General features: G+C 44.7%; 2 protein-coding genes across 5 annotated transcripts in view; one reads left to right on the top strand and one right to left on the bottom strand.

Moving 5' to 3' along the window:
- Positions 1–7,338, top strand: part of MYO1E (myosin IE) — a 230,215-nt gene extending 222,877 nt beyond the window's left edge. For both annotated transcript variants that reach the window (XM_012443130.3, XM_012443129.3), the window contains exons 27-28: positions 5,365–5,534; positions 6,234–7,338. In XM_012443130.3, the coding sequence (XP_012298553.1) occupies positions 5,365–5,534; positions 6,234–6,310 (247 nt within the window). In that variant the 3' untranslated portion in view covers positions 6,311–7,338. The remainder of the gene's footprint in view (positions 1–5,364; positions 5,535–6,233) is intronic.
- CCNB2 (cyclin B2) overlaps positions 6,029–25,181 on the bottom strand; it is a 47,036-nt gene continuing 27,883 nt past the window's right edge. For 2 of the 3 annotated variants that reach the window (XM_064361358.1, XM_064361359.1), the window contains exons 4-9: positions 21,540–21,710; positions 21,279–21,437; positions 19,957–20,193; positions 19,515–19,655; positions 13,232–13,342; positions 11,534–11,802 (exon numbers count right to left, since the gene is read on the bottom strand). In XM_064361358.1, the coding sequence (XP_064217428.1) occupies positions 11,692–11,802; positions 13,232–13,342; positions 19,515–19,655; positions 19,957–20,193; positions 21,279–21,437; positions 21,540–21,710 (930 nt within the window). In that variant the 3' untranslated portion in view covers positions 11,534–11,691. Of the gene's footprint in view, positions 11,272–11,533; positions 11,803–13,231; positions 13,343–19,514; positions 19,656–19,956; positions 20,194–21,278; positions 21,438–21,539; positions 21,711–25,181 lie in introns of those variants that run through there. The other variant, XM_064361360.1, reaches the window with a different exon arrangement.

Genomic DNA, 25,181 nt, shown 5'->3' with positions numbered 1-25,181 from the left:
GCTTACACCTGTAATCCCGTCACTGGGAGCCAAGGTGGAAGAATCACTTAAACCTAGGAGTTTAAGACCAACCCAGGCAATGTGGTAAAACTTCATCCCTCAAAATAAAGAGGCTGTGCATGGTGGCTCACACCTGTAATCCCAGCACTTTGGGACGCTGAGGCGTGGAGATCACTTGAGGGCAGGAGTTCGATACCAGCCTGGCCAACATGGTGAAACCCTGTCTTTACTAAAAATACAAAAAAAAAATTAGCTGGGCGTGGTGGTGCACACCTGCAATCCCATCTACTTAGGAGGCTGAAGCAAGAGAATCCCCTGGTAAGCGGAGGTTGCAGTGAGCCGAGATCACACCACTGTACTCCAGCCTAGGCAACAAAGCAAGACAATTTGCCGTGCTACACAAGTCAATATCACGTTACAATTCAGTCCTGCTCTGGAGGAGGCGTGGGGTAGGAGAGGATTTGGCGGGGGCTTCGCCAGAGTATGAGGAAGCACTAATGGAAATAAGGTCCAAAGGCTGAGTAGGAGTTAGCCATGCTGCCTGGGGAGTAGGGAGAGGCCGGGGGAGCACAGCCAGACCAAGGAGCCAGAAAGATCGGTGTGGCTGCAGTGCCAGGAGCCTTAGGCACGTGCCACCATGTTGGCCAGTGATGAATCCAGCAGGAAATCCCAGGAGCCTAAATCAGTCATCTCACAGGACTGTCGTGAGGGTAAAATGAAGCAGCACCTGATGCCTAGCACAAGGCCTGGCCCAGTTGAGAGGAGTCTCTCCAGACCTCACACAGCTACAGGCAGAGTTTCCCAGAAGACATTCTGTCTGCTAGCTCTCACGAGTGTAGCCATGTGCAGGCTGGCCAGGGAGAATAGCTCCCACTGTGGCTCGCTTTGGGAATATGCTGCCCTGGCAGAGCTGTTGTACCTCACGGTGGTCACAAGTAAGATCCAACGGTGGCATCAGTGTTGCCACTGCTAAGACAAAGTACAGAGGTCCTCCCTCCTCCACCCACCTGCCGCCTCCTCCCGGCCGCCATCAAACAGTCCCCACTGTCCAGACCCTGCTCCCCAGCAAATGTCCCATCTCAAAGCTGCCCTGGCCTCCCCCACCTCCCAACTGTGGAGTTCTGTGAACCCCATTCAGCCTAGTGATAAAGGACCAAGTGGCTTACACTGCCAGGATAGCAGCAGTTGTACACAACCTGGACAATTAGGCCAGCTGTTGCCATGGGTCTACACAGGAACCCAGGTAATTCCTGAGCTTTTACTTTGGCCAGTAGTCACCTCTCCGGAGGAAGTAGCCTCTGATGCCTCGAGATCAAAGACCACGCTGTGGTCACACACACCCAGCTGTTTGCATGGTCCACCTTCATCCCCTTAGCTCTCGTTTATAATTTGGTATCATCACCAGAAAGAATTTGTTCCATCAGACTTAGGGTCTCTATTTTAACACAATCTAGATGACTTTTTTTTTCTTTTTTCTTTGCCTAATTACCCTGGCTGGAGTTTCCAGAATAATATTGGACAGAAGTTGTGAGTGCTAACATCCGTTTTCTTCCTGATCTTACGGGGAAATCGTTGTGTGTTTCACTGGATAAATATGATGTAAGCTTGAAGTATGTGGACAAGGGTCCTCTCCCCAACCAGGGCTCACAGGAAAAGGTAGGAAGGCATCAGTGTGGCCTGCAGCAGAGAGTAAGGTTGGGGTATGAGCAGGAGCCGCACCTGGCAGACTCTGTAGGCACCATGAAGGGTTTTCGTCCTTTTTCCAAGAGCAGAGAGCAGCTGTTAGAAGGATTTTCAGGTGGGGTGGGGTGAACTAATAACAGCTGAGCTAAGCATGAGGGCCAAGTGTTCTAGAAAGGAAGCAACTGGCAAAGAGGACATGAAGGAAAGAAACAGGGCTTAGTCAAAGCTGGAGGCAGGTGGGGCAGAACAAGTGAGTGATGCCCAGGGCAGGGAGGGTCTTCCCTCTCAGGAGCCATCCGTCTTGTCTTCCCACTAAGAGGTCTTACCCCCACCCTGGCAAGGGGAGTCCTTCAGCAGGAGGACCCTGTACCTAGGCCCCAATACTTGGTCTCCAGAGACCTCGTCAGTCTGTACTAAGCACAGTAGGGTTTTCCCACCAGACAAGACAGGACAGATTTCCATCTATGGATATAGGTGGCCCGCTGTGCCCACGGGTTCCATATCTGTGGATTCAACCAAACTTGGATTGAAATTATTCAGAAAAAATATGGATAGTTGCCTCTGTAGTGAACATGTACAGACTTAAAAAAAAAATTTTTTTTTTTTTGGAGACGGAGTCTCACTCCATGACCCAGGCTGGAGTGCAGTGGCGTGATCTCTGCTCACTGCAACCTCTGCCTCCTGGGTTCAAGCGATTCTCCTGCCTCAGCCTCCCGAGTAGCTGGGATTACAGGTGTAATCTGTAATTTATTATGATAAATTACACCATGCCCAACTAATTTCTCTATTTTTAGTAGAGACGGGGTTTTGCCATGTTGGCCAGGATGGTCTTGAACTCCTGACTTCAGGTGATACACCCGCCTTGGCCTCCCAAAGTGCTGGGATTACATGTGTTAGCCACCATGCCTGGCCAGTCCTGTATTTTTAAAAAAGCCTTTTTTTTTGTCATTATTCCCTACATAATATAGTATAACAGCTATTTACATTACATTAGGTATTACAAGTAATCTAGAGGAGGTTTAACATACCCAAGAGGCTATACATAGCTTATATGCAATTGTTACACCCTCTTATATGAGGGGCGTGTCTGTGGAGTATCTGTGAGTAGTCCTAGCACCAGTCCCCCAGGGACAGAGGGACAATGGTTTTTGGTGTGTGTGCATGCACACATGTGCCTCTGTGTCCCTGCACGTGCACTCCCAGCCCAGTTCTGTGGACTGCCAGGCTGGAGGCTTCCTCCCTACCAGGGTGTTGTAATGCCTGCCCCCACCCCCTTTTATTCCTTCTTGCTGAGAAGTCACGTTGACTTTTGGTATCTAGGCTAATGGCTCTTACTAACCAAATGCTGACACATCCCCAGTATATAGGGTGTTTAATTGAAAACCTGTTTGCCTAGCCAGCTTTCAGAGAAGCAAGCACTTCTTGAACAGGGAATGGGGATTTCCAGTAGACATGAGGTGGGAAATGAATGATGTCACACTGACAACCTACAAAATGCCTTTCCTCTACACTAAGACAAAAGTGGCAGGGGTGGTGAGAGGAGTGGAGCCTGAGTAGCCTTGAGGATTGCTCCCTCCCGTGTGGGGTGGAGGAAAAGCCCAGTCTCATGGGAGCCCAGCCCCTCCTGGGGACAGTCTTCTACCCTGCTGGCAGCCAGTGTTCCCCTTCATGATCCAGCTTGTTCATCAGCACCCCACGAGCATCTATCATCACAGGACATGGGCAAGGCCAGGGCTGTGGCCTCCTCAGAGTGCAGCTCAAAACTGGATGTGGTGGTTCTTTCCAGAACTCAGGTCCCAGGAAAGCCGCCCTTTTCCTCTTTGCTCCTGTGGCTGTGAATGATGTGCCCAGACCTAACAGCCAGTCCTAGCATGTTGAGGTCCAGCCCAACTTCTTTCAGGAGAAATCTTAAGTTTCTTTCGTAAGCAAATGAACATTGCCTTGACTTTGGTTTGTCCTTAAGCAAAGTGGAAAAAAAAGAAATGTTCTCCATGTTTCTGTTTTCCTTTTTGTTTTTGCTAGATGCTTTTCATTAACATATGTATTAAATAATTGATTCAGGTATAAGTTTAAAGATCTCACTAAGCAGGAACAAGTAGAACTTACATGCCTTTGAAACAACGAATGGTGACGAGGCAGCACAGTATACAGAAATAATACATTTAAAGCTAGATCTGGATTAGGGTTTGAGGACTGGAGATATTTCTAATAATTATGACAGTGGAATGGAGGGAGTGTCACTTGTATGCAGTGGTTAGAGGCCAGGGATCCTGCAGGGCACAGGACAGCCTCCCTGACCTGCCCCCATACACACACACGATAAAGGGTTATCCAGCCCCAGGTGTCAGTAGTGCAGATGCTGAGAAACTGTTCTGGATAAACTCTTGTATAAGAATACTCACAGCAGCATTTCTGGAGGGGCAGAGGGGAGCTCTGAGGGGTAATAATGAAAGAATGAAAAGGAGGTTTGAAGAGTAATACTAATTGATGAGAGGTAAGTCTGAGTAATAATAAGGGGGTGGGAGGGAAGTCTCTGGAGTAATGAGGGGGTGGGAGGGAAGTCTCTGGAGTAATGAGGGGGTGGGAGGGAAGTCTCTGGAGTAATGATGGGGGGTGGGAGGGAAGTCTGAGGAGTAATAATGAGGGGGTGGGAAGGAAGTCTCTGGAGTAACAACTAGGGGGTGTGAGGGAAGTCTGGGGAGTAATGACGGGGTGGAAGTCTCTGGAGTAATGATGAGGGGGTGGGAGGGAAGTCTCTGGAGTAATGAGGGGGTGGGAGGGAAGTCTCTGGAGTAATGAGGGGGTGGGAGGGAAGTCTCTGGAGTAATAATGAGGGGGTGGGAGGGAAGTCTGAGGAGTAACAATGAGGGGGTGGGATGGAATTCTGTCTCAGGAGTAATAAGAGATGGGAAGGAAGTCTCTGGAGTAATGATGGGGGGTGGGAGGGAAGTCTGAGGAGTAATAATGAGGGGGTGGGAGGGAAGTCTCTGGAGTAACAACTAGAGGGTGTGAGGGAAGTCTCTGGAGTAATGAGGGGGTGGAAGTCTGAGGAGTAATAACGGGGGGTGGCAGGGAAGTCTGAGGAGTAAGAATGAGGAGGTGGGATGGAATTCTGTCTGAGGAGTAATAAGAGATGGGAGGGAAGTCTCTGGAGTAATGATGAGGGGTGGGAGGGAAGTCTGAGGAGTAATAATGAGGGGGTGGGTGGGTGGATGGGATGGGAATAGAGATGATGATCCAGAGAATCGTTAATACAAACTCTAAGGTGGTAATTCTGGGGGGAATGCAGTGAAGGAGAGATGCCTACAGGCTTCTGTGGCACTGGCAAAAGTTCCATTTCCAGACTTGAGGGAGGGACGGATACCTGAATGTTCATGATTTAAATACATGGGTATACTTTCGAGACTTTGATATGGATATGTCTTCCACATTTCTTTCTATGCTGGGAACACAGCAGCAGCAGCAAAGGTTTCTAAGAACTATTTGGGGTTGCAACAACCTTGTCAGGAAAGTCACTTTTATTCCTCAGGTTTAAAAGACTGCACCCTTGGCCATGTCTTCTAAGGGTGGAGCTGGATTTGAACTTGAACAGGCCGGTGACAGCCACCATGCTCCAAACCACCGCTCAGTGCTGCTGCCTCCTCTTGGGACCCAGCCTCATCTGCTCTACTCTCCCCACAGGGTCCGGAGACAAACCACCAGTCGGCCTCCCCCAGCAGGGGGCAGACCCAAGCCCCAGCCCAAGCCCAAGCCTCAGGTGCCACAGTGTAAGGCTTTGTATGCCTATGACGCTCAGGACACAGATGAACTCAGCTTTAATGCCAATGACATTATTGATATTATCAAAGAAGGTAAGTGTGTGGCTGACTAGCTGGGACAGCCTCCCAAAGAACACACAGTCGTCACACTGCTGTAAGAACTAGTGTGAACATGAAGAGAATTTATGGGCTCCTCAAACTGAAATTTGTGGAGGCAGGTCAGGCTTCAGGCTCAATTTGATCAAGACATCAGCTTTCTTTTTAATGCTTCTTTCAGATCTGCCCCCTTCTTTAGATCCCCTCCCTTCTCAAGCTGTTTTTCTTCATGATAGCAAAATGGCAGCTGCAATTCCAGGCCTGCATATCAAATGATATATGAAATCTGCATCATCTCTAAAACTCCTTTTCTTTGCCATTGGACAAAAGTCCTGAGTTTTATTCTGATCGGACCAAATTAGTCCTATGTCCTCCTGAACCAACTTCAGTAGCAAGACAAAGGCTATACCCTTCAGTTTATTAGACCTGGTAGGCTTCCTCATAATCAAAGTAGATGGAGTAGAAGCCAGAGAGACAACCTTGAATATCCATTATTAAAGCAGTCCATGGGCTTGGCTGAGTGCTTTATTAATTTGGTAGATATCTTACATTTTACAACAAACTTTTTAATTTAAAGAACAAAGGGAAAAACAATATGGATGGCGCCAAATGACTTGAGCCCACGGAAGCACAGTGTGTTTGGCCGGGGTAGAACGGCCTTACTCATCTTCGCTTTCACCATCTCTCTCCCTGCAGATCCTTCAGGCTGGTGGACGGGTCGACTACGAGGCAAGCAGGGCCTGTTCCCAAACAACTATGTGACCAAGATCTGAGGCGCCCATGACTCTGACGCATGGGGCAGAGGAGCTCCAGGCACAGACCAGGGGAGGAGATATTTAGGTGCGCCCCTTCCAATCCACAGTGAGCAATTGCTTCTCCAAGACCTGGAGCTCTTCTGTTACCTTCCCCATGGAGGACAATGAAAAGGCTGGGGTTGGAAACAGGGAGTATCACTCCACAAATGATCCTAAAAGGTAGCCCCTTCATAGGAACCCAGGCAGGCAAAACCACCACGCATTAAGATTTATTTATTGTATTTAAACCTGGTGAGAGGACAAGTGAGGTCTGCTGAGACCTTGTAGGCTTCTGTCAAAACAGCACCCTGCTTCCTCACCAGGCCCAGGGAATGGCTGTAGGTGGCCGCTGACAAGTGCCTTTAGTTGAAGAGCACATTTCTTTCACCTCTCTTGCCCGTACCTGACGTACACATTCCTCTCTCCCACCTTCCCTCAGGAAGGACCTGCCTCTGCAGACTGGGCTCAGCGTGAGCAGGCACTTCCCGTGCACATGCCAAGAGCAAGCAGGCCTGCTGAGCCCAAGGAGGCAGAGGGGCACTAGTTTACACTTTGCCGGGACCATCTGGGCCACCAAGCGCAGGTCAGGGGCTGGGGGCTGGGCTGCCGGCTTTGCTTTCTTTGGGTCCTCAATTGGAATGTGGCTGGCCCATGTTGGTTTGTGTTTAAATGCTGTACTTATTACAAAAAGGATCTTTTTTTCAAGCTGTACATTTATAAAAACAGATCATATACTGTATGTATAAAAATCTTGAGATGGTAGAAACATGTATGAATGTACTAAGTAGTATTCCACTGTACTCATTCATAAGGTAGCTTTTCTTACAAAACTCACACCAGGTACTTACAGATGTGCCCTGCTCTTTTCCAACTACAGAAACAAACAGTGTCATTGCTTTCTAGCTCAGTTCCCTGCAGACTCTTCTTCTCAACAACTCTTTCCCTATAGGAATTTTCCTCCCCATCCCTCCCCCTACCTCCTAAATAAATAAAAGAATCAGCGAACACCTTCTTCCTTTATGACATTTGTTATGGGTTGAATTGTGCCCCTCCAAAGATGATGTTGGAGTCCCAGCCACCAGTACCTCAGAATATGACCTTATTTGGAAATAGTCTTTACAGACCAAACAAAATGAAAATGAAGTCATTAGAATGGGTCTTCATCCAATATAATGGTGACCTGATGAAAAGGGGAAATGTGGACACAAACCAACAAGCAGAGGAAAGACCACGTGAAGAGGCAGAGAGAAGACAGCCAGCCACTCACAAGCCCAGGAGAGAGGCCTGGAACAGACTCTCCCTCACAGCCTTCACAAGGAACCAATCCTGCCCACCTTCATCTTGGACTTCTAGCCTCCAGAATTGTGAGGCAATGCCTTCCACTGTTTGAACTACTGGGTTTGTGGTATTTTGTTATGGCAGCCCTAGCAAACTGAAATATGTTTTCTTGCCATAATAGTGAAAAGCTGGAAACAATGTAATTGCCAGCAAAAATGGAATGGTTGTAAGTGGAGACCCCTTTCTCTGCCTCTCCTCCTCCGGTTGCCACAGCCATTCTTAAGCTACTGGGAACTTCTTTTAGAGTTTCAGCAGCATACACCTTTGAGTCATTTCAGGATCCTCGAAGTCCATTGGAAAAAATTATCAGGGTTTACATACAAGGAAAAAAAAAATGGATCTAGATTAGAAACGAAAACATGGCATTTTGTTCTCTTGTGTTTTACGTCAAGAACAGGGAGCAAACTTCTTCCTTCTTTAACAATAACAAATAATGTTAAAAGGCTACGTCAGTTCCATGCTGTGACCAGAGAGGAACGTAAAGCCATGACATGATAAATTGAGGAAAGGTAATCCTATTGACACCAGTGGTCTCTCTCTATATATTTTTACAACATACTCTCACATTCATGGACTCCCTGCAGTGGGAAGATACCACAAGAACTGGCACCAAGGAGCATGGTAGGCTCCCCACAACCACCAGCACGCAAGCTGCTTTCTCACAGGACAGGAACACCAGGACCATCTTCCTTTGTTGTAAGCCCCCTGGCTGGCTGGGACAAGCCTTTGTTTTTCCTCCTGATAAAACAGGGACTGAGTTAAATCCCCCAGGAGTAGCACGAACACCCCCATCCATGGAAATCATAGACCAAGCCCTTAGAACCTGCATCATGTACCCAGCCAGTGCCAGGCTCAAGGAGATGCCCAAGAAATGGTGGTTACATAGGTTAGTGACTCAGGGGAAGGAGACTTAAATCTGCGTAGAGATGCTGAAAATTCTTACACTACTATTAAGAAAAGTTTGGAGAAATAGTCGTTTATCTTAACCTTATTGTACACATTTAGAAATTCAGCATGGGGACTACCAGAAAAATCTGGGATAAATAACATTTCCCTTTTTTTCCTAATTAAAAAGTCTTCAGAAAAAATGCCATTTTCCCCTTTAGGATCTTTAAGACACCAACCTGGGTTTCCTCTAGTCTCGATTAGCCTGGCCTGCCATTTTCTTCACTGTGCAGTTAGGCAAATATGACCAGTTCGGGAGTCGACATTTACCAGGAAAGAACATACAGAAGATCAAAGGGCCACCCCCACCTTCTAGAACTTGCCATCCCGTTTGAAATAAGGGTTGTTCATGTGCACACACAGCAACATGTATAGCAGTATTAAATACAGTATAAAATGTGACATCCCGGCTGGGCACGGTGGCTCCCGCCTGTAATCCCAGCACTTTGGGAGGCTGAGGCAGGTGGATCATGAGGTCTGGAGATCAAGACCAGCCTGGCCAAGATGGCAAAACCCTGTCTCTACTACAAAAATAGAAAATTTAGCCGGGTGTGGTGGCGGGCACCTATAATCCCAGCTCTTCAGGAGGCTGAGGCGGAGAACTGCTTGAACCCAGGAGGTGGAGGTTGCAGTAAACTTAAGGCTGTGCCACTGCACTCTAGCCTGGGTGACACAGCGAGACTCTGTCTCCAAAAAAAAAAAAAAAAAGTGACAACCCTTCGACCAAAGTTTTTTTGTGTGTTTTTTTTTTTAACAGACTCTCACCCAGGCTGGAGTGCAGTGGCGCGATCTAAGCTCACTACAACCTCTGCCTCCCCAGTTCAAGAGATTCTCCTGTCTCAGCCTCCTGAGTAGCTGGGATTACAGGCACGTGCCATGATGCCCAGCTAATTTTTGTATATTTTAGTAGAGACGGGGGTTTTGCCATGTTGGTAAGGCTGATCTCAAATCCCTAACCTTGTGATCTGCCCGCCTCGGCCTCCCAAAGTGTTGGGATTAGAGGAGTGAGCCACTGCACCTGGCCCAACCAAAGATTTTAAGTAACCAGGGACTAAATGAGACGGCCTGTGCTTTTAATTATTTTCTCTAATTCAACAAATATTTAGGAATGTGACAGTCTACTGTGTCAGCCTTTCAACCTCTAGCATCTTTCTCTCAACACGTAAAAATTTAAAAAAAAAAAGATTCTGGCATCCTCTCCAGAAAGGAAAAATTAAAAAAAAGAAAAAAACCTCACGCATAGAACTCAACAGCTAGAAACTTGTAAACTCCTTTAATGGGCAAGAGCTCCATCTAACATATCCGAATCCTCGGACCCATCTCTTTCCAAGACCATAAACCTCTCCTTAAATAATAACAGCTGTGTTCAAGTATCTTCCTCTTCCTACTAGAACCTATACTAAGTACTTGGCATACTTTATTTAGCACGACAACCATATGAGGCAGACGCTCTTGCAGGTACAGAAACTAAAGTACAGAGGTCACAACTACTTAGAATCAAATCCAAAGCACCCACGTTGAGAGTCAGTGCTCTTCTATACTATGGACACATCATTTCATATTTAATTTCCGTGTCTATGATATGGTTTCCACTTCCACCACTCATTTCACACTTAATGACATTTTCGTTTGGGGTGCCTGCTGTGCCACCTTAAAGTATCTTAAAGGTCTTTTTTTAAAGACATTCTGGAAGAATTTCCTGCGTCAGGACATTTAATATTTAACTAAGTAAAATATAAGAAAGCTATAAAAGGTCTTTGGAGTATGCTTACAAAAGTCAGGCTTTCTTGGGGAAAAGTTGAGCTCAAGCCTCCCTGGGAAATAACTGCTTGTCAGAGCCAGGAAAGCTCCCTTTGACAGTCTCACTTCGTTATCATTCACACTTGTGATCAGAGTTGTCTAAGGCTGCCATGGGAACAAGCTTCACTACCCAACAAGGGATATTCATAAAACTCTATACTAGGACTTCAACATACAAAGATATCCAAAATTTACAGTTAAAGACACACTAGTCAGGCAGTTCTGTCTGCCCAGGAAGGGAGTAAAAAGCCAGCGCTAACTGGAGCCAGTTTCTCCTCCTCAGGGGCCGCTGTCCTCACGGCACACCTGAATCATAGGAGCAGACACTGGCGTTCTCTGTCAGCAAGAGGCAGCTCTTAACACACTCTAAGTTGGGGAAAATAACTGAGATAAATGAGTTTACTGCAAAGCACAGAGCCTTTATGAATCTTCCAAAAATGTGCACTGTTTCACAAATGTATCTGACTCCTTTCTCTTACAACACCAATTAACATCTTGTTTAACGTCTTGGGAAGTTATACAAGACTCATTATGTTTATGGTTTTTGTTTATAAGCTAGTGTCTGGAGGCTGAGGATGCACTCCACCATAGAAAACGACATTCAATGCCCATCAAAAACCAACCAAACCAAAAAAAATACAAAGCCATTTAGCCCATAATGTACCTGAAGCTGCACAACGAGAAAATGCATCCCAAGCTTCAACTTGAACAGGATGCCACGGGCCCATTTTCTCCAGCTGTGACCCTTGGGATGGCTCTCTCTGGTCTCAACCATGCCTTTGAGAAAGGGACCCATTATAAGGGTTGCTCTGGGCCAGGTGTTCCTATGCAGGAATTAGAGAGCGGCTGACTACGTTCTAGAAAAGAAAGTGTCATAGTTATCCTCCCATTTTAAATTTTCACAATAAACTTACTTGTATTCAAGAAGCTTAGGTATAGGTTAGTGTTCACTGAAGCCAAGTTCTAGTTTTTTCCATTTGAGAAAATGGTAAAAAGGTCTTGCCCAAGCCATAACAGCAGTAATTTACATGCTATTCATAACAGCTCAAAAAGAAATTAGTCAAAGCAAGCTTTCACTGATTTCTTCAGTAAAGAATACACAAATAAATACACATGGGATACCTTAAGAAAAACCAATCGCTTTATTTTTCTTCAATATATATTTAGAAAATTGGTCTCAGGTTTCATGAGACCAGACGACTACGCACAAAATCAAGAGTTCTAAACCAGTAAGAAACAGGGCACAATGAGGCACACATCCTCAGGGGCCACGCAGCCTAGGACCTTCCCATGAGTGGGGAGGCAAGTTCTTTGATGGTTTTCGAGTTCAGCTGAGGGATGGTGCTGATCTTCAGAAGTTTGCTGCTTGCATACTTATTCTTGATGGCCTGAAGAAGTCATTTGTGATTAAATACATGTAAGGAACCCCCACTAATACCTTATTCCTTATCTAATCCACAAGTATCAAAGATCCAGGGCCACAATCATCATCACAGTGATTCCCAATCGCTGGAACCAGTGAAAGCTCTGGGCTCATAACACGTGCCTGACCATTTCCTTCCATCCCCATAAATGAATAAAACCCACTGGGGCTGGGCGTGGCGGCTCATGCCTGTAATCCCAGCACTTTGGGAGGCCGAGGCAGCGGATCACGAGGTCAAGAGATCGAGACCATCCTGGCTAACACAGTGAACCCTCGTCTCTACTAAAAATACAAAAAATTACCTGGGCTTGGTGGCACACGCCTGTACTCCCAGCTAATCAGGAGGCTAAGGCAGAAGAATCACTTGAACCCAGAGGCGGAGACTGCAGTGAACCGAGATCACACCACTGCACTCCAGCCTGAGCCACAGAGTGAGACTCCGTCTCAAAAAAAAAAAAAAAAAAAAAAAAAGGAAAACCCAGCTGGTAGCATATGTGATGGGAAACAAATGATTTCAAGGTCCAAGTAGCAGGCTTCCTCTCACAGGCTACCAGAGGGATGAGAGCGGGTAGCTGTGTTTATGATACCTAAGTGCCATCAGGACATAATAGATTCACCAGGCCTGGCAGCAGTAACTGACAATAAAAGAGGGTGGCAAATCGTGCTTACCAAATCCCAGACAGTCCTCTCAGGACTGCACACACGTTATGCTTCCATGAAGCAAATCATGTTGTAAGGACACTTGAGACTCTTCTGAGGTTCAAATGCCTTGCTCTTTGCCACCACACACTTGGTGAGCTCTGACATTTGGTGTCACACAAGCACAGGACAGCACTAAGTCTCCTCTGGCTCCTACTCATAGGTAAGCCATGCAAAGATAGACACCATGCCCTCAGGATGCCCCCTGAATGGGCATCTTCCCACTTCACCATGCTTGCTAATTAGGTATTTTTGTATCACTGCCTCAGAAGACCCCGGACAAAGGCCCTGAGTAACATCACCTGAATACTCAATACTTCCACACTGCCATTTCAGTGGGCCCCCTCTCTTACCAGTCACATGCAGACTAGCCCTCCCTGCTTGCAAAGTGCCCTCCCTAGGACGCTGGGATGAGCACAGAGTAAATTAATACACCGAGTAACTGATTGGCTGACTGGGAACTGGGCCTAGACATGGCTAGCCTATCAACCTGTTTCAAAGAAAGTCTGCTTTCAAGGTTCATCAGTATGCACCATACCATACTGTACTGGAAAAATATACAGGATAAAGGATTTGTGCTAAAACTCTCATAAATGATATTAATATATTTACATGAGAACACACACACATACCCCACATACACACAAAACCCATAACCTAATCCTTTCCACAGCTAAAAAAATAATAGTACTTACGATGAATTTGGTTAGGTTTTCGTTCACTTTCACCACATTTTTGGCCATGTGCTGCATGACTTCCAGTACTTCATTCTCTGTGTATCCTGTGTAATACTGCTGCTTTAAGTTCTGAAACACAACACAAAAAGCAGACATACATGACTGAGGGGCAAGAGAAAACCTCTGCTTCTTTAGACCACATCTTGTACATGATGACATTACTTATGTAAAAGCTGTAAAAAATATTCTTACCTAATGGAAATTCAATTAAAGCCCTAACCACTCCCACAGTACCAGCAACACGAAAGCATCCAGTATATACAAGATGATTCTGGCCGAGACTAGACTAAATTAAGACATTGCGAAACTATTAGCTAAATCAAGTGCCAAAGGTCCCATAGGATCTTTTAAAGAGAATGCAAAAGTAGGAGTACTTCAAGTAACAACACGGAAAGTGGATGTAAAAAACAGACAGTTGTGGCCGGGCACAGTGGCTCACGCCTGTAATCCCAGCACTTTGGGAGGCTTAGGCGGGCGGATCACAAGGTCAAGACATCGAGACCATCCTGGCCAACATGGTAAAACCCTGTCTCTACTAAAAAATACAAAAATTAGCTGGACATGGTGGTGCACGCCTGTAGTGCCAGCTACTCGGGAGGCTGAGGCAGGAGAATTGCTTGAACCCAGGAGGTGGAGATTGCCGTGAGCTGAGATTGCACCACTGCACTCCAATCTGTCTCAAAAAAAAAAAAAGAAAAAGAAAAAGAAAAAACAGTTAAAACAAAGTGCCCCCTTTACAGTGCTGGCCACATCTCACACAACCCTGCATCAAAGCCCTGCCCAGTTGTGTCTGTTGGAAGCTCAAGAGCCAAAACAACCATACTGTCAGTCAGAGATAGATGTTCAGAAATAAACAAAACTGTGCTACAAGCAAGAGTCTATCAAATCCAGAAGAACTAAGACTACCTACGATTCTCTTGCTGGGCACTGTGTAGTTAAGCACTAGAGAGCAGAGAGAACTCAGACAACACCACACCAAGCTTTGTGACCTAGCCTCCCAAAGAGTAAAATTCAAGCAAAAGAACAGCTGTCATTTGGTAAGACTTTTCATGTAAGAAGACATAAATTGGCGGGGCGCAGTGGTTCATGCCTATAATCCCAGCACTTTCAGAGGCCAAGGCAAGAAGATCACTTGAGCTTGAGAGTTTCAGACCAGTATGGGTAATACTGGGAGACCCTACCTTTATGAAAAATGCAAAATTACCCAAGCATGGTAGTGTACACCTAAGTCCCAGCTACTTGAGAAGCTGAGGAGGAAAGATTGCTTGAGCCCAGAAGTTTGAGGTACAGTGAGCTATACTCATGCCATTGCACCCCAGCCTAGGCAACAGAGCGAGACCCTGTCTCAAAACGAAACAAAAAAAGGATATGTCAACTGACTTTAAGAGTTCTGTGACAAAATTATAAAAAAAAGCTAAAGTACATTCTCTTCATGCTTGCTGATGCATGGTATAATTGACAATTATATAATGCATTCTTTTCATGCTTCATATGCATGGTATAATTGGCAAAATAAGCCACAGTTAAATCTCTTTTTTTCTTTGGAGACTGGGTCTCAACTCTGTTGCCCACGTTGGACTGCAGTGGCACTATCGGGGCTCACTGCAGTCTTGACATCCTGGGCTCAAGCGATCCTCCCACCTCAGCCTCCCTAGCAGCTGAAACTACAGGTGTGTGCCAACATGCCTGGATAATTTATCTTTTTTTGTGTGTGTGTGAGTCTCGTTCTGTAGCCCAGGCTGCAGTACAGTGGTGCAATCTTGGCTCAATGCAACTGCCACCTTCCAGGTTCAGGCAATTCTCATGTCTCAGCCTCCCAAGTAGCTAAGACTACAGGCATGTGCCACCACGCCCAGCTAATTTTTCTATTTTTAGTAGAGACAGTTTCACCACGTTGGCTAGGCTGGTGTAAAACTCCTGGTCTCGAGTGATCTGCCTGCCTCAGCATTCCCAAGTGCTGGTATTATAGGCATGAGCCACTGCGCCCACCCAGTTTCTCTATTTTTTGTAGAGGTGAGGTTTCACCATGTTGCCCAAGCTGGTCTCAAACTGCTGGGCTCAAGCAATCTGCCTGCCTCAGCCTCCCCACGTGTTGAGATTACAGGGGTGAACCACTGGGCCCAGTCCACACAATTTAATCTTAATCCTAAAATACTTTGAAGGGAACAAAGAGGAAGCAAGAGTAAAAACTGAAGTAATGCACAACTTCTAGCATTTTGAAATCAATTCTCAGAAAACTGGGAGAGCCCAAGGAAGCACATTTAAGAGTAAGGTGATTAAAAATAAGCCATTGGTCCAGGAACTGGTGACATTTTTGCCTCAAACATTTCAAAAAATTCCCTATCTACAGAAGAACTGGAAGAATGCCCCTCTGGATATCCTTCATGTAGATCATGAACATGTGCCACTTTCTCCTCCTCTCCCTCTGTAGGTATACTCACACACAATTTTTGCTATACCATTTGAAAGTGATCTGCAGATATCACAGCACATCCCTGCTGTTTCAGAAGCATATTCTAAAAAGTACATTTCATACCTATCCATACCACCATTCTCACGTAAGAAACATTATCACCAGTGACTTTTTTTTTTGAAGCATTCAGGCAGTTCCTTTTAAAATGTCTCACATTTTGGATTCGCACATTTCCTCATGATTTAATCCATGTCAAACATTTTGGGCATGAATACCACATAGGTGATAATGTATACATCTTACTGCACAAGAAGGCAGGGCAACTCAGGTTGTCCACTAATGGTGATGCTGAGCTTAAATACTGGGTGAAGGTGGAAACCAGATCACTTCATTATAGATGTGCGGTTTTGCTACAGAATTAACTAGTATCTGTGGGATGATAATTTAAGACCACATGAATCTTGTTCCCCAAAATTATTCCATCTAATGATTTTTGCATGCATTGATGCCCCTTGCTTGAATAAATTATTACATTACAGGTTGAAAATTAGTGGGTTTCTAATTCTATCCTTCTATTTTAATTAGCTGGTATTCTGATTTTTAAAAATGAACCCCTTTCATTTTCTGTATCATTATGGATCCATTAATTCTTTTTTTAATATATTATAATCTATTACTGTCATTACTCTTTTTAATGTTCAAAATCAGTCAGCTGGAGCCCTTTCAAACTAGTTCCTATGTCCCTCCTTCCCTTCCTATTTTATTGTGGTATAATTTTAGGTCACTGCAGCCTCAAACTCCGGGCTCAAAGGATCCTCCTGCCTCAGCCTCCCGAGTAGCTGTGACTATAGGCCCATGCTGCCATGACCAGCTCTACGTCCTTTTGATATGACCTCATTGATCTTTGAAAATTTGTGTGCTATCTGGCACAAATCGTTCTAGGCTCACCTTGTAGTTCCCCTGCCATAGCCCTGAAATCAGCAATTTCACTAAACAGCGCTAGTTGCTAGTAGATAATGGTATTTAGTATACAAGATGTGGGCACGAAATACGCTATTACTGAGTTGTCACTGTTTCTGAGCCCCTTTATTATGAATTTGCTGTTATTTCCAAAACATAATAGGGATTTTCCTTTGTTTTTGTTTTGCTATCTCCTAGGTGAGGACTAACCTTCTGTTTTTAATTGTTAGTATTTTCTCTCTTAGGCCAGGCACAGTGGCTCACGTCTATAATTCCAGCACTTTGAGAGGCCAAGGTGAGAAGGTAACTTGAGCCCAGGAGTTCCAGAGCAGCCTGAGCAACACAGGGAGAGCCAATTTCTACAAAAAAACTTTAAAATTCTCCAGGCATGATGGTGTGTGGCTGGGTCCCTGCTATTCTGAAGTGGGAGGCTCACCTGAGCCCAGGCAATCAAGGCTGCAGTGAGCTATGCTAGCAGCACTGCATTCCAGCCTGGATGACGAAGCAAGACCATGTATCATTTAAAAAAAAAAAAAACTAACAACTACTTTTCTTATAGTGAAAATTTTAGTCCTTAATAACATGAATACATTTGTTTTATCCTACAATACACACAAAATAGTTCCAGGATTATACTAACAGATTACTATTAACCAATACTGAACCTACTAAGTAAACTTCATGTTACCACTTTAGTCCTCTGTTTTGTCATACTTTAAATCCCACTAAGGATGCACAGTCAGAATGTTGTGTTCAAGTTACACATTTTTTTTTTAGAGGCAAGGTCTTGCTCTGTTGCCCAGGTTGGAGTGCAGTGCCATGATTCTAGCTCACTTTAGCCTTGAACTACTGGGCTCAAGCGATCCTCCTGCTTCAGCCCCCTGAGTACTAGGACTACAGGTGTGCACCACCATAACCAGCTACTTTTTCAATTTTTTTGTAGAGACAGGGGTCTTGCTATGCTACCCAGGCTGCCCTCGAACTCCTGGGTTCAATCTTCCTACCTCTGCCTCCCGAAGTGCTAGGATTACAGGTAACAGTCACCAGACCTGAACAAGTACTTAAATTAATTCTTTCCTCTGTGTTCTGTTACCAAGTTCATATGTAGTTACACTGTTTATGTCCACTTAATTACAATTTAAAGTTTGCATAAAATATTTACACTGTTCACAAGTCAAAAAAGTTACACTGTATTATGAAGTCAATAACAAGTTACAATCAGAAGTCCTCTCATCCTCAACCTCTACCCTGTTCCCACAGAACCCCATAGTATCCACTTCATTCCTTCTCATTTCTTCCTCCTGTACAAAAAAATACACACACACAAACACACACTTTCTTGCATAAAATCTAAACTACAATATACAAATGTGTAGGTGAACAGCTCCACCATGCTGCCCTGGTGACCTTGCCTATATCCACATAAGGCACACAGTCCAAGGCCTAAACCACCACTGGTCTGTCCTGGCAAAATGCTTTGTGATCCTCATAGAAAAGGAGGGGATGGCAAGTGTGGGCAAAGCTGCCTCCCAGCCATCTCCCACTAGAAGGTTGTCACGAGACAGCTTCTTGCTTATTTTTTTTTGGAGACAGTCTCGCCCTATGCCCCAGGCTGGATGGAGTGCAGTGGCACAATCTCAGCTAAATGCAACTTCTATCCCCCGGGTTCAAGCAATTCTCCTGCCTCAACCTCCTAAACAGATGGAATTACAGGTGCCTGCCACCACACCTGGCTAATTTTTGTATTTTTAGGAGAGAAGGGGTTTCACCATGTTGGCCAGGCTGGTCTTGAACTCCTGACCTCAGGTGATGTGCCTGCCTTGGCCTCCCAAAGTGCTGGGATTAAGGCACGGCACCCGGCCAAGTCAGCTTCTTATCCCCTCAGTTCTAACGAAGTTTTCTCCTGTGCTGCTCTCAGGGTATAGCTGCAGCCTAGAAGACTGCTTAGCAGTAGTCTAGACCTGGGTTCTCCACAACAGCATACCTGTGGCTTGCACTGCAGCTATCCAGCCCCATTTGTTTCCATATTATCCTTTTTGCCATGTGAAACAAAGACCCAGGGAGCTGCCATCCTTGGCTACTCATCTGAATCTAAAAGTGGCTCATTCTATTCTTACTGGCTAAATCAGTCAGGCCTTGGCCTTCCTTCGTCTCGTGTGCTTGACAACTTGCTTGTTTCACTTAACATAATATCTAAGAAATGATACGTTATCAGTTGTCAGTAGCCTTCCTCATTCTGTACAACTCTATAATGCATACGTGCACCTTAGTATAATCAACTCAGTTCTACTGGAATTGTTACAAGTAGCTTGCTTTCTTTCTTTCCCAAGAGACAGGGGTCTCTGTATGTCGCCCAGGCTAGATTTGAACTCCTGGGCCTGGGCTCCAATGATCCTCCTGCCTCAGCTTCCCAAGTAACTAGAACTACAAGCACAGGCCACCATGCCCGTTTCCAAGAAGCGTTCCTTCAGGCCTTTGGACTTTTAACAATTGCCTCAGGCCAGGCATGGTGGCTCACACCTGAAATGCTAGCACTTTGAGAGGACAAGGTGGGCAGACTGCTTGAGCCAAGTTCAAGGCTAGCCTAGGCAACATAGCAAAACACTGTCTCTACAAAAAAATTACAAAAATTGGCCAGACACGGTCATGCCTGCCTGTGGTCTCCACTACTCGGGCAGGAGGATCACTTGAGCCTGGGAGGTCAAAGACACAGTGGGCTGTGATCGCACCATCACACTCCAGCCTACGCAACAGAGACCCTGTCCCAAAAACAAAAGCAACTGCTTCCAGGACAGTGTTGTGCAAAGGCCTTTCGTATCATGGGGGACTAAAATACAGCCTAATTAATTGTTTAAATCCACCACTCACCCATTTTCCTTGTCCTAGAACCTTCTGAGACAAGCAGGAAGCAGCTGCTGCTACCTTAGAAGGATCATAATGCACCATATCGTAGTCAACGAGAGTCAGCTCCATCAAGTATTTGGCTAAAGTGTGCTGTTCAACATCAACCTAAAAAAGAACAGCCGGGGACAGTAAGAATCACAACTGTAATTACTATCTTGCACAATTCTGCGTGATGGTCTAGGAACTCAAATTCACTTAACTCATCCTTCTCAAGGATTATTCTATTCTACAATATGTTGTAAACACAGATCATGAGGCCTTTTCTCTTAATAACTGATGAGGTAAGCATTAAGACTTATCTAAAGGATGTGTCCTATAAATTAGTAAGACTTCCTTTAATTAGGTCAAGGTTTCTGGGATGAGACACCAATCGAAAATAGTCTCTTACAGAGTTGGAGGCACTTACCTCCCCGGCTTTTGATGCTCGCCTTAAGAAGTGTAGTGGCAACGGTCGACCCAACTCAAATTTCAGTTCTTTCAAAATTAGAGTTTCCATTTCTCGGATTTGGGAACTGGTATAAGCATTGTCTGTGATGTAAACAAAGTCTTCAATATTTGGAGAAAACATCTCCTCATACTTGGAAGCCAAGAGCAGAGCAGTAATCCCAACTAATTGAAGCTTCTTCCGGGAAACTGGCTGAACCTAATGGAAAATGAAAGTATCAAAAGTCACACCTAACAAGAAGAGTGAAGCTTTGGATGGGAGAAGGGGAAAGGGAACCAAGTCCTGGCAAAGCGCACACTGCCTTTGCTCATGACCCTCATAAGGGCACAGGAGACCTGAATGTTCCACCACTGATCATGACAGCTATCTGTAATTGAGCACTCTGTGCTAGGCACCGTACTAAGATTCTAACACATTATCTCATCCAATTCTCACAAAAATTCTAGGAAGCACATATTTTATTCCTCAATTACAAATAGATGGCCTGAGAACAGATTCAGACACCATGCCAAGATCATTCAATTGCCAAGAAGGGAAGAATCCAAGCCTGAATACCAAGCTCCTACTCTTCCCGACAACTTCATCCTGACTTGAGTGTCCGTGGCAGCCCTGACCTGACATACTCAGCATGGGCTGAAATGAGATGAGACCGAGCAAAAAAGTGAGAATTTAATGGATGGCTCATTTCCTTAATCCTTACCAAAATCATACCCATTGTTCAGCTTGGAAAAACTTTCACTAATGCTTTGGAGTCAGGGAGACTCTCAGGCTAGGGTAAAGTGTTTCCCTTAATTGCCATTCTTATTTTTTCCTCCCAAATTGGGACTTGTCACTTTTCTTGCTTCAACATTCATTATTAAAAATCTACCATGGCTGAGCACAGTGACTCATGATTATAATCCTAACACTTTGGTAGGCCGAGATGGGCGGATCACTTGAGCTAAGGAGTTCAATACCAGCCTGGGCAACATGGCAAAAACCCATCTCTACAAAAAATCAAAACCTTAGCCAGTTGTGGTGGCATACAGCTGTAGTCCCAGCTACTCAGGAGGCTGAGGCAAGAGGGCTGGGCTGACCTTACAGAAATGCCCAATATTGGTCAGCATCATGAAAGGCTTCACACGCTTGGATTACTTCCCTTTTTAGTATCTAAAGTTCTTTGGCTTCTCACAATTTGATTTTTGGTCTTTTTTTCAGAAGTACTCACTTTAGTTTTCTATCCCCCAAGCATAAATGCAATGTTCAATGAGCCACTGGCGTGAAGTCCCTGAAGCCATGCCTACCTGTAAAAATCGATCCATAATGGCAACACACATGTACAGAGTCTCCTGCAGAAGCCTGAACTTGGAGTGGACTTGCACCAGCCAGTCTACCAGGATGGCACGCATGCGTCCATTTATATCTCTTCCATCTAAGAAACGTGGGTTTATGGACTGCAAAACCTGTAGGCAGAATCAAAAGTTTAAAAAGCTAACCTTGTTTCCTTCTCAGCTGTGTGGTAAATTCCACATGCTTACACAACCAAAATACAAAGGCCCACACACCTCCAGCTGCCTGAGATACTGATAGATATCCTTAACGTAGTCACTGCAGAGTTGAGGGTTCTCCCAATCTTCATTATCAATGTCCTCGATTTTGCAAAGCAAGGCATCAGAAAAAGCTTGGCAGAGATTCTCTTCCTTCATGGATACATCTTCAGGTGTGGGAGAAGGACCCTAGAGCAACAAATTAAGGCACAGGTAGGAGCAGCCTTAAAGCACAAATACATCCAGGGCCAAGTGGCTTAATCATCAATATCATATACACATTTGAATTATGTTAAAGACAAAACATACCAACAGGTGAATAATTCAAGATATAGTAGATGAAGTTCTTCAAGAGACACTTCTCTGTCTAAAACTCTAATTTCACTCAAACTGAAAACTTGAGTCCTCTCAATGGCCTACAGACCCTCCCCACTTCCCTCGCTGACCCGTCTCCTGCTTCTCTCCCTTGCCTACTTCACTCCAGCCAGGCTCTTCTTACCCAGAATGCTGTTGCCTCTATATCCATATGGGTAATTCTTACCTTCTTCAAGTTTTGCTTAAATGTTACATTCTCAATGAGGTCTGTCCTGACTCCTGTTTAAAATTGTCTGGCCAGGCACGGTGGCTCAAGCCTGTAATCCTGGCACTTTGGGAAGCCAAGGCAGTCAGATCACTTAAGCCCAGGAATTCAAGACCAGCCTGACCAACATGGCAAAACACCATCTGTACTAAAAAAAAAAAAAAAAAAAAAAAAACTTAGCCAGGCTTGGTGGTGCACAGCTGTAGTCCCAGCTACTCAGGAGGCTGAGGCAGAAGAATAGCTTGAACCTGGGAGGCGAAGGTTGCAGTGAGCCAAGATCACACCAGTGCATTCCAGCCTGGGCTGGATGGAGCAAGACTCCATTTCAAAACCAACCAAATAAACAAACAACAAACAAAATTATCACCTGCCTCCAATCCCTATCCTCCCACCATAACCATATGTGTCTCATCTCTGTGTTTTTTTCTCATAGAACCTATACTTCTAATATACAATAGTTTATATAGTATGTGTATTATTTTCTGTCTACCTCTGCCAGAAAGTAAGCTCTCAAAGCTTAGGTTTTGCCCACTAAGATACCTCAAACGTCTATATAATCCCTCAGAGTAGGTGCTAAATAAGTGAAAGAAACTTCACCACCTGGGTTCTAGGATTACTGGAGCTGATCATTCTACTTTAGTAGCAGCCTCTTCTGTAGTATAATATTTTCTTCTGTTCAACTAATTTATTCCAAATTGAAAAACTGGTAACTAAAAAGCAGAAAAGCACATTCCAGTCTATGAATAAAATAGAAGGAAGCAAGCAAAGACCGAGCAAATATACAACTCAGTATTTCACTTTCTTATGCTTACCAGTGGATTATTTATTAAAATTATGCAAATTAAAAATTTATAAAGTAAGTTAAAACAAGTATTTATTAATGAAATATACATAAATCATTGTTTTAAACAGAAGTACTTCTGCGAGTAAAACATAGCAAGATCCTAAGCTGTAAGAATATATATTAAGGTAGTAAATATTTTTTAAAAAGAGGAGGCTTTATGATAGAACAATTTTAATTTACAGTAAAACTTAATAATTTCCAGTCTTAGAGGATAGAACAATGACGACAACGCAGTTTAAAACATCTCGTACTCTCTCAAATAAAAAGTCTTAAACTGAGGAAGGACCAGGTCAGCAAGAGGTATGCAGGCACGCAGGTCATTTATTCAAGCATTTGAGAACCAGGCCAAGTGCAGTGGCTGGTGCCTATAATCCCAGCACTTTGGAAGGCTGAGGCAGGCAGATTGCTTCAGCTCAAGAGTTCAAGGCCACCATGGGCAACATCGCAAAACCTCTCCTCTACAAAACAAATAAAAAGCAGCCAGGCATGGTGGCACAACTTGTTGTCCCATGTACTTGGGAGGCTAAAGTGGGTGAATTACCTGAATCCAGGAGAGTGAACTGCAGTGAGTGGCGATTATGTCACTGCACTCCAGCCTAGAGACAGAGTGAGATGGATGAAAGGAAGGGAAGGAAGGGAGGGAAGGGAAAGGAGGGAAGGAAGGGAAGGAAGGGAAAGGAGGGAAGGGAGGAAAGGGAAGAGGAAATGAAAAGGAAAAAAGGAAAAGAAGAAAAGAAAAGAGGAAAGAGAAGAAAAAGAAAAGACTCTGGGAAACTGGAAATCTCAAAGAGCTATAAAAAATGAGTAGAGGCACCCCGGGCACCAGAGAGGGTGTGACCTTAAGGAAGACGAACAGGCAAAAGGAAACCAAAGAAAATCAAGGCAATTCTGGGAAATGCAAATTGATTTGAGATGTTGGGAGGATAGCCTGGGAGGTGTGAGAAGATGGGCTGAAAAGCTGAACGAGAGCTGTGCTAAGAAGCTTAGATTTTAGCCAAAGGTAAGATGAAACAAGTGACTGGAATCAGATTTGCATTTTAATAAGCATATGTAGCTTCAGCTGAAGGTTAGCTTTTTCAAGGATTAGCATTACCACCCACCCTTGGAAGTGCAGTCAGTACCAAAAAGTCTAGTTGAAGGAGTCAGAGGTTATCATGTGCTATTATAGCAGTTTAGAATGTTTATCTGGCTCCTATTAAGAAGTGCAGCTGAGTTTAGCCATATCCAAAAGCCACCAGGGGCTGGGTGTGGTGGCTGACATCTGTGATCCCAGTACTTGGGGAGGCCAAGGTGGGAAGATTGCTTATGCCCAGGAGTTTGAGACCAACCCGAGCAACATAATGATATCTTGTCCATCAATCAATAACAAAAGCCATTAGGATAAGACAGATTCTTGCCCTGGCCCTTAATTTAGAATTCCTTGATTCCTTTTGAACTCCAACATAATTTCATTATTTTAAGACCCTTTCTAAGATCTACTTATCTGGTCAGGTAATCTGTTCTAGCTATGACTCCTGAGTACCTCTCATAAGTGTGCATCTATCTCTGTGACAGATAAAGCCATGCTTTTACTCCTACGTTCTCCAACTTGACTGGGAGCTCCTCCGGGCAGAGTCCATGGTTTATTCAACTTGTTTCCCCAGTGTCCAGCAAACAAGCGACTAGAAAAGGCCTTTCTCATCCTTTCAAACTACTGTGTTTACCAAAGCCTCATTAATCAGCAAAAAAAAAAACCCACACCATTTTCTCCAAAAACTGCAGAATAAGCTTCAGTGAATACCTGTAAAGGACTGGAACTCTTCTGAGGTCTCTGCCAGGGCACTTTGTGATTCAGTTGTGTCAACCGCTACAAAGAAAGAAACCTGCCCTCCAGTTTTGCAGAAAGGATAGTACAAATTTGGTTATAAGACTAGGAACAGCCGGGCGCAGTGGCTCACGCCTGTAATCCCAGCACTTTGGGAGGCCGAGGTGGGTGGATCACGAGGTCAAGAGATCGAGACCATCCTGGTCAACATGGTGAAACCCCATCTCTACTAAAAATACAAAAAATTAGCTGGGCATGGTGGCGCGTGCCTGTAATCCCAGCTACTCAGGAGGCTGAGGCAGGAGAATTGCCTGAACCCAGGAGGCGGAGGTTGCGGTGAGCCGAGATCGCACCATTGCACTCCAGCCTGGGTAACAAGAGTGAAACTCCGTCTCAAAAAAAAAAAAACAAAAAAACAAAACAAAAAAAGAC

This window comes from Aotus nancymaae, unplaced genomic scaffold, assembly GCF_030222135.1.
Source record: "Aotus nancymaae isolate 86718 unplaced genomic scaffold, 86718_ANA_hifiasm-v0.15.2.pri h1tg000041l, whole genome shotgun sequence".
NCBI classification, from domain to species: Eukaryota; Metazoa; Chordata; class Mammalia; order Primates; family Aotidae; genus Aotus; species Aotus nancymaae.
Note: the sequence above shows the minus strand (reverse complement) of the source record. Positions and strands in the feature narration are given on the sequence as shown.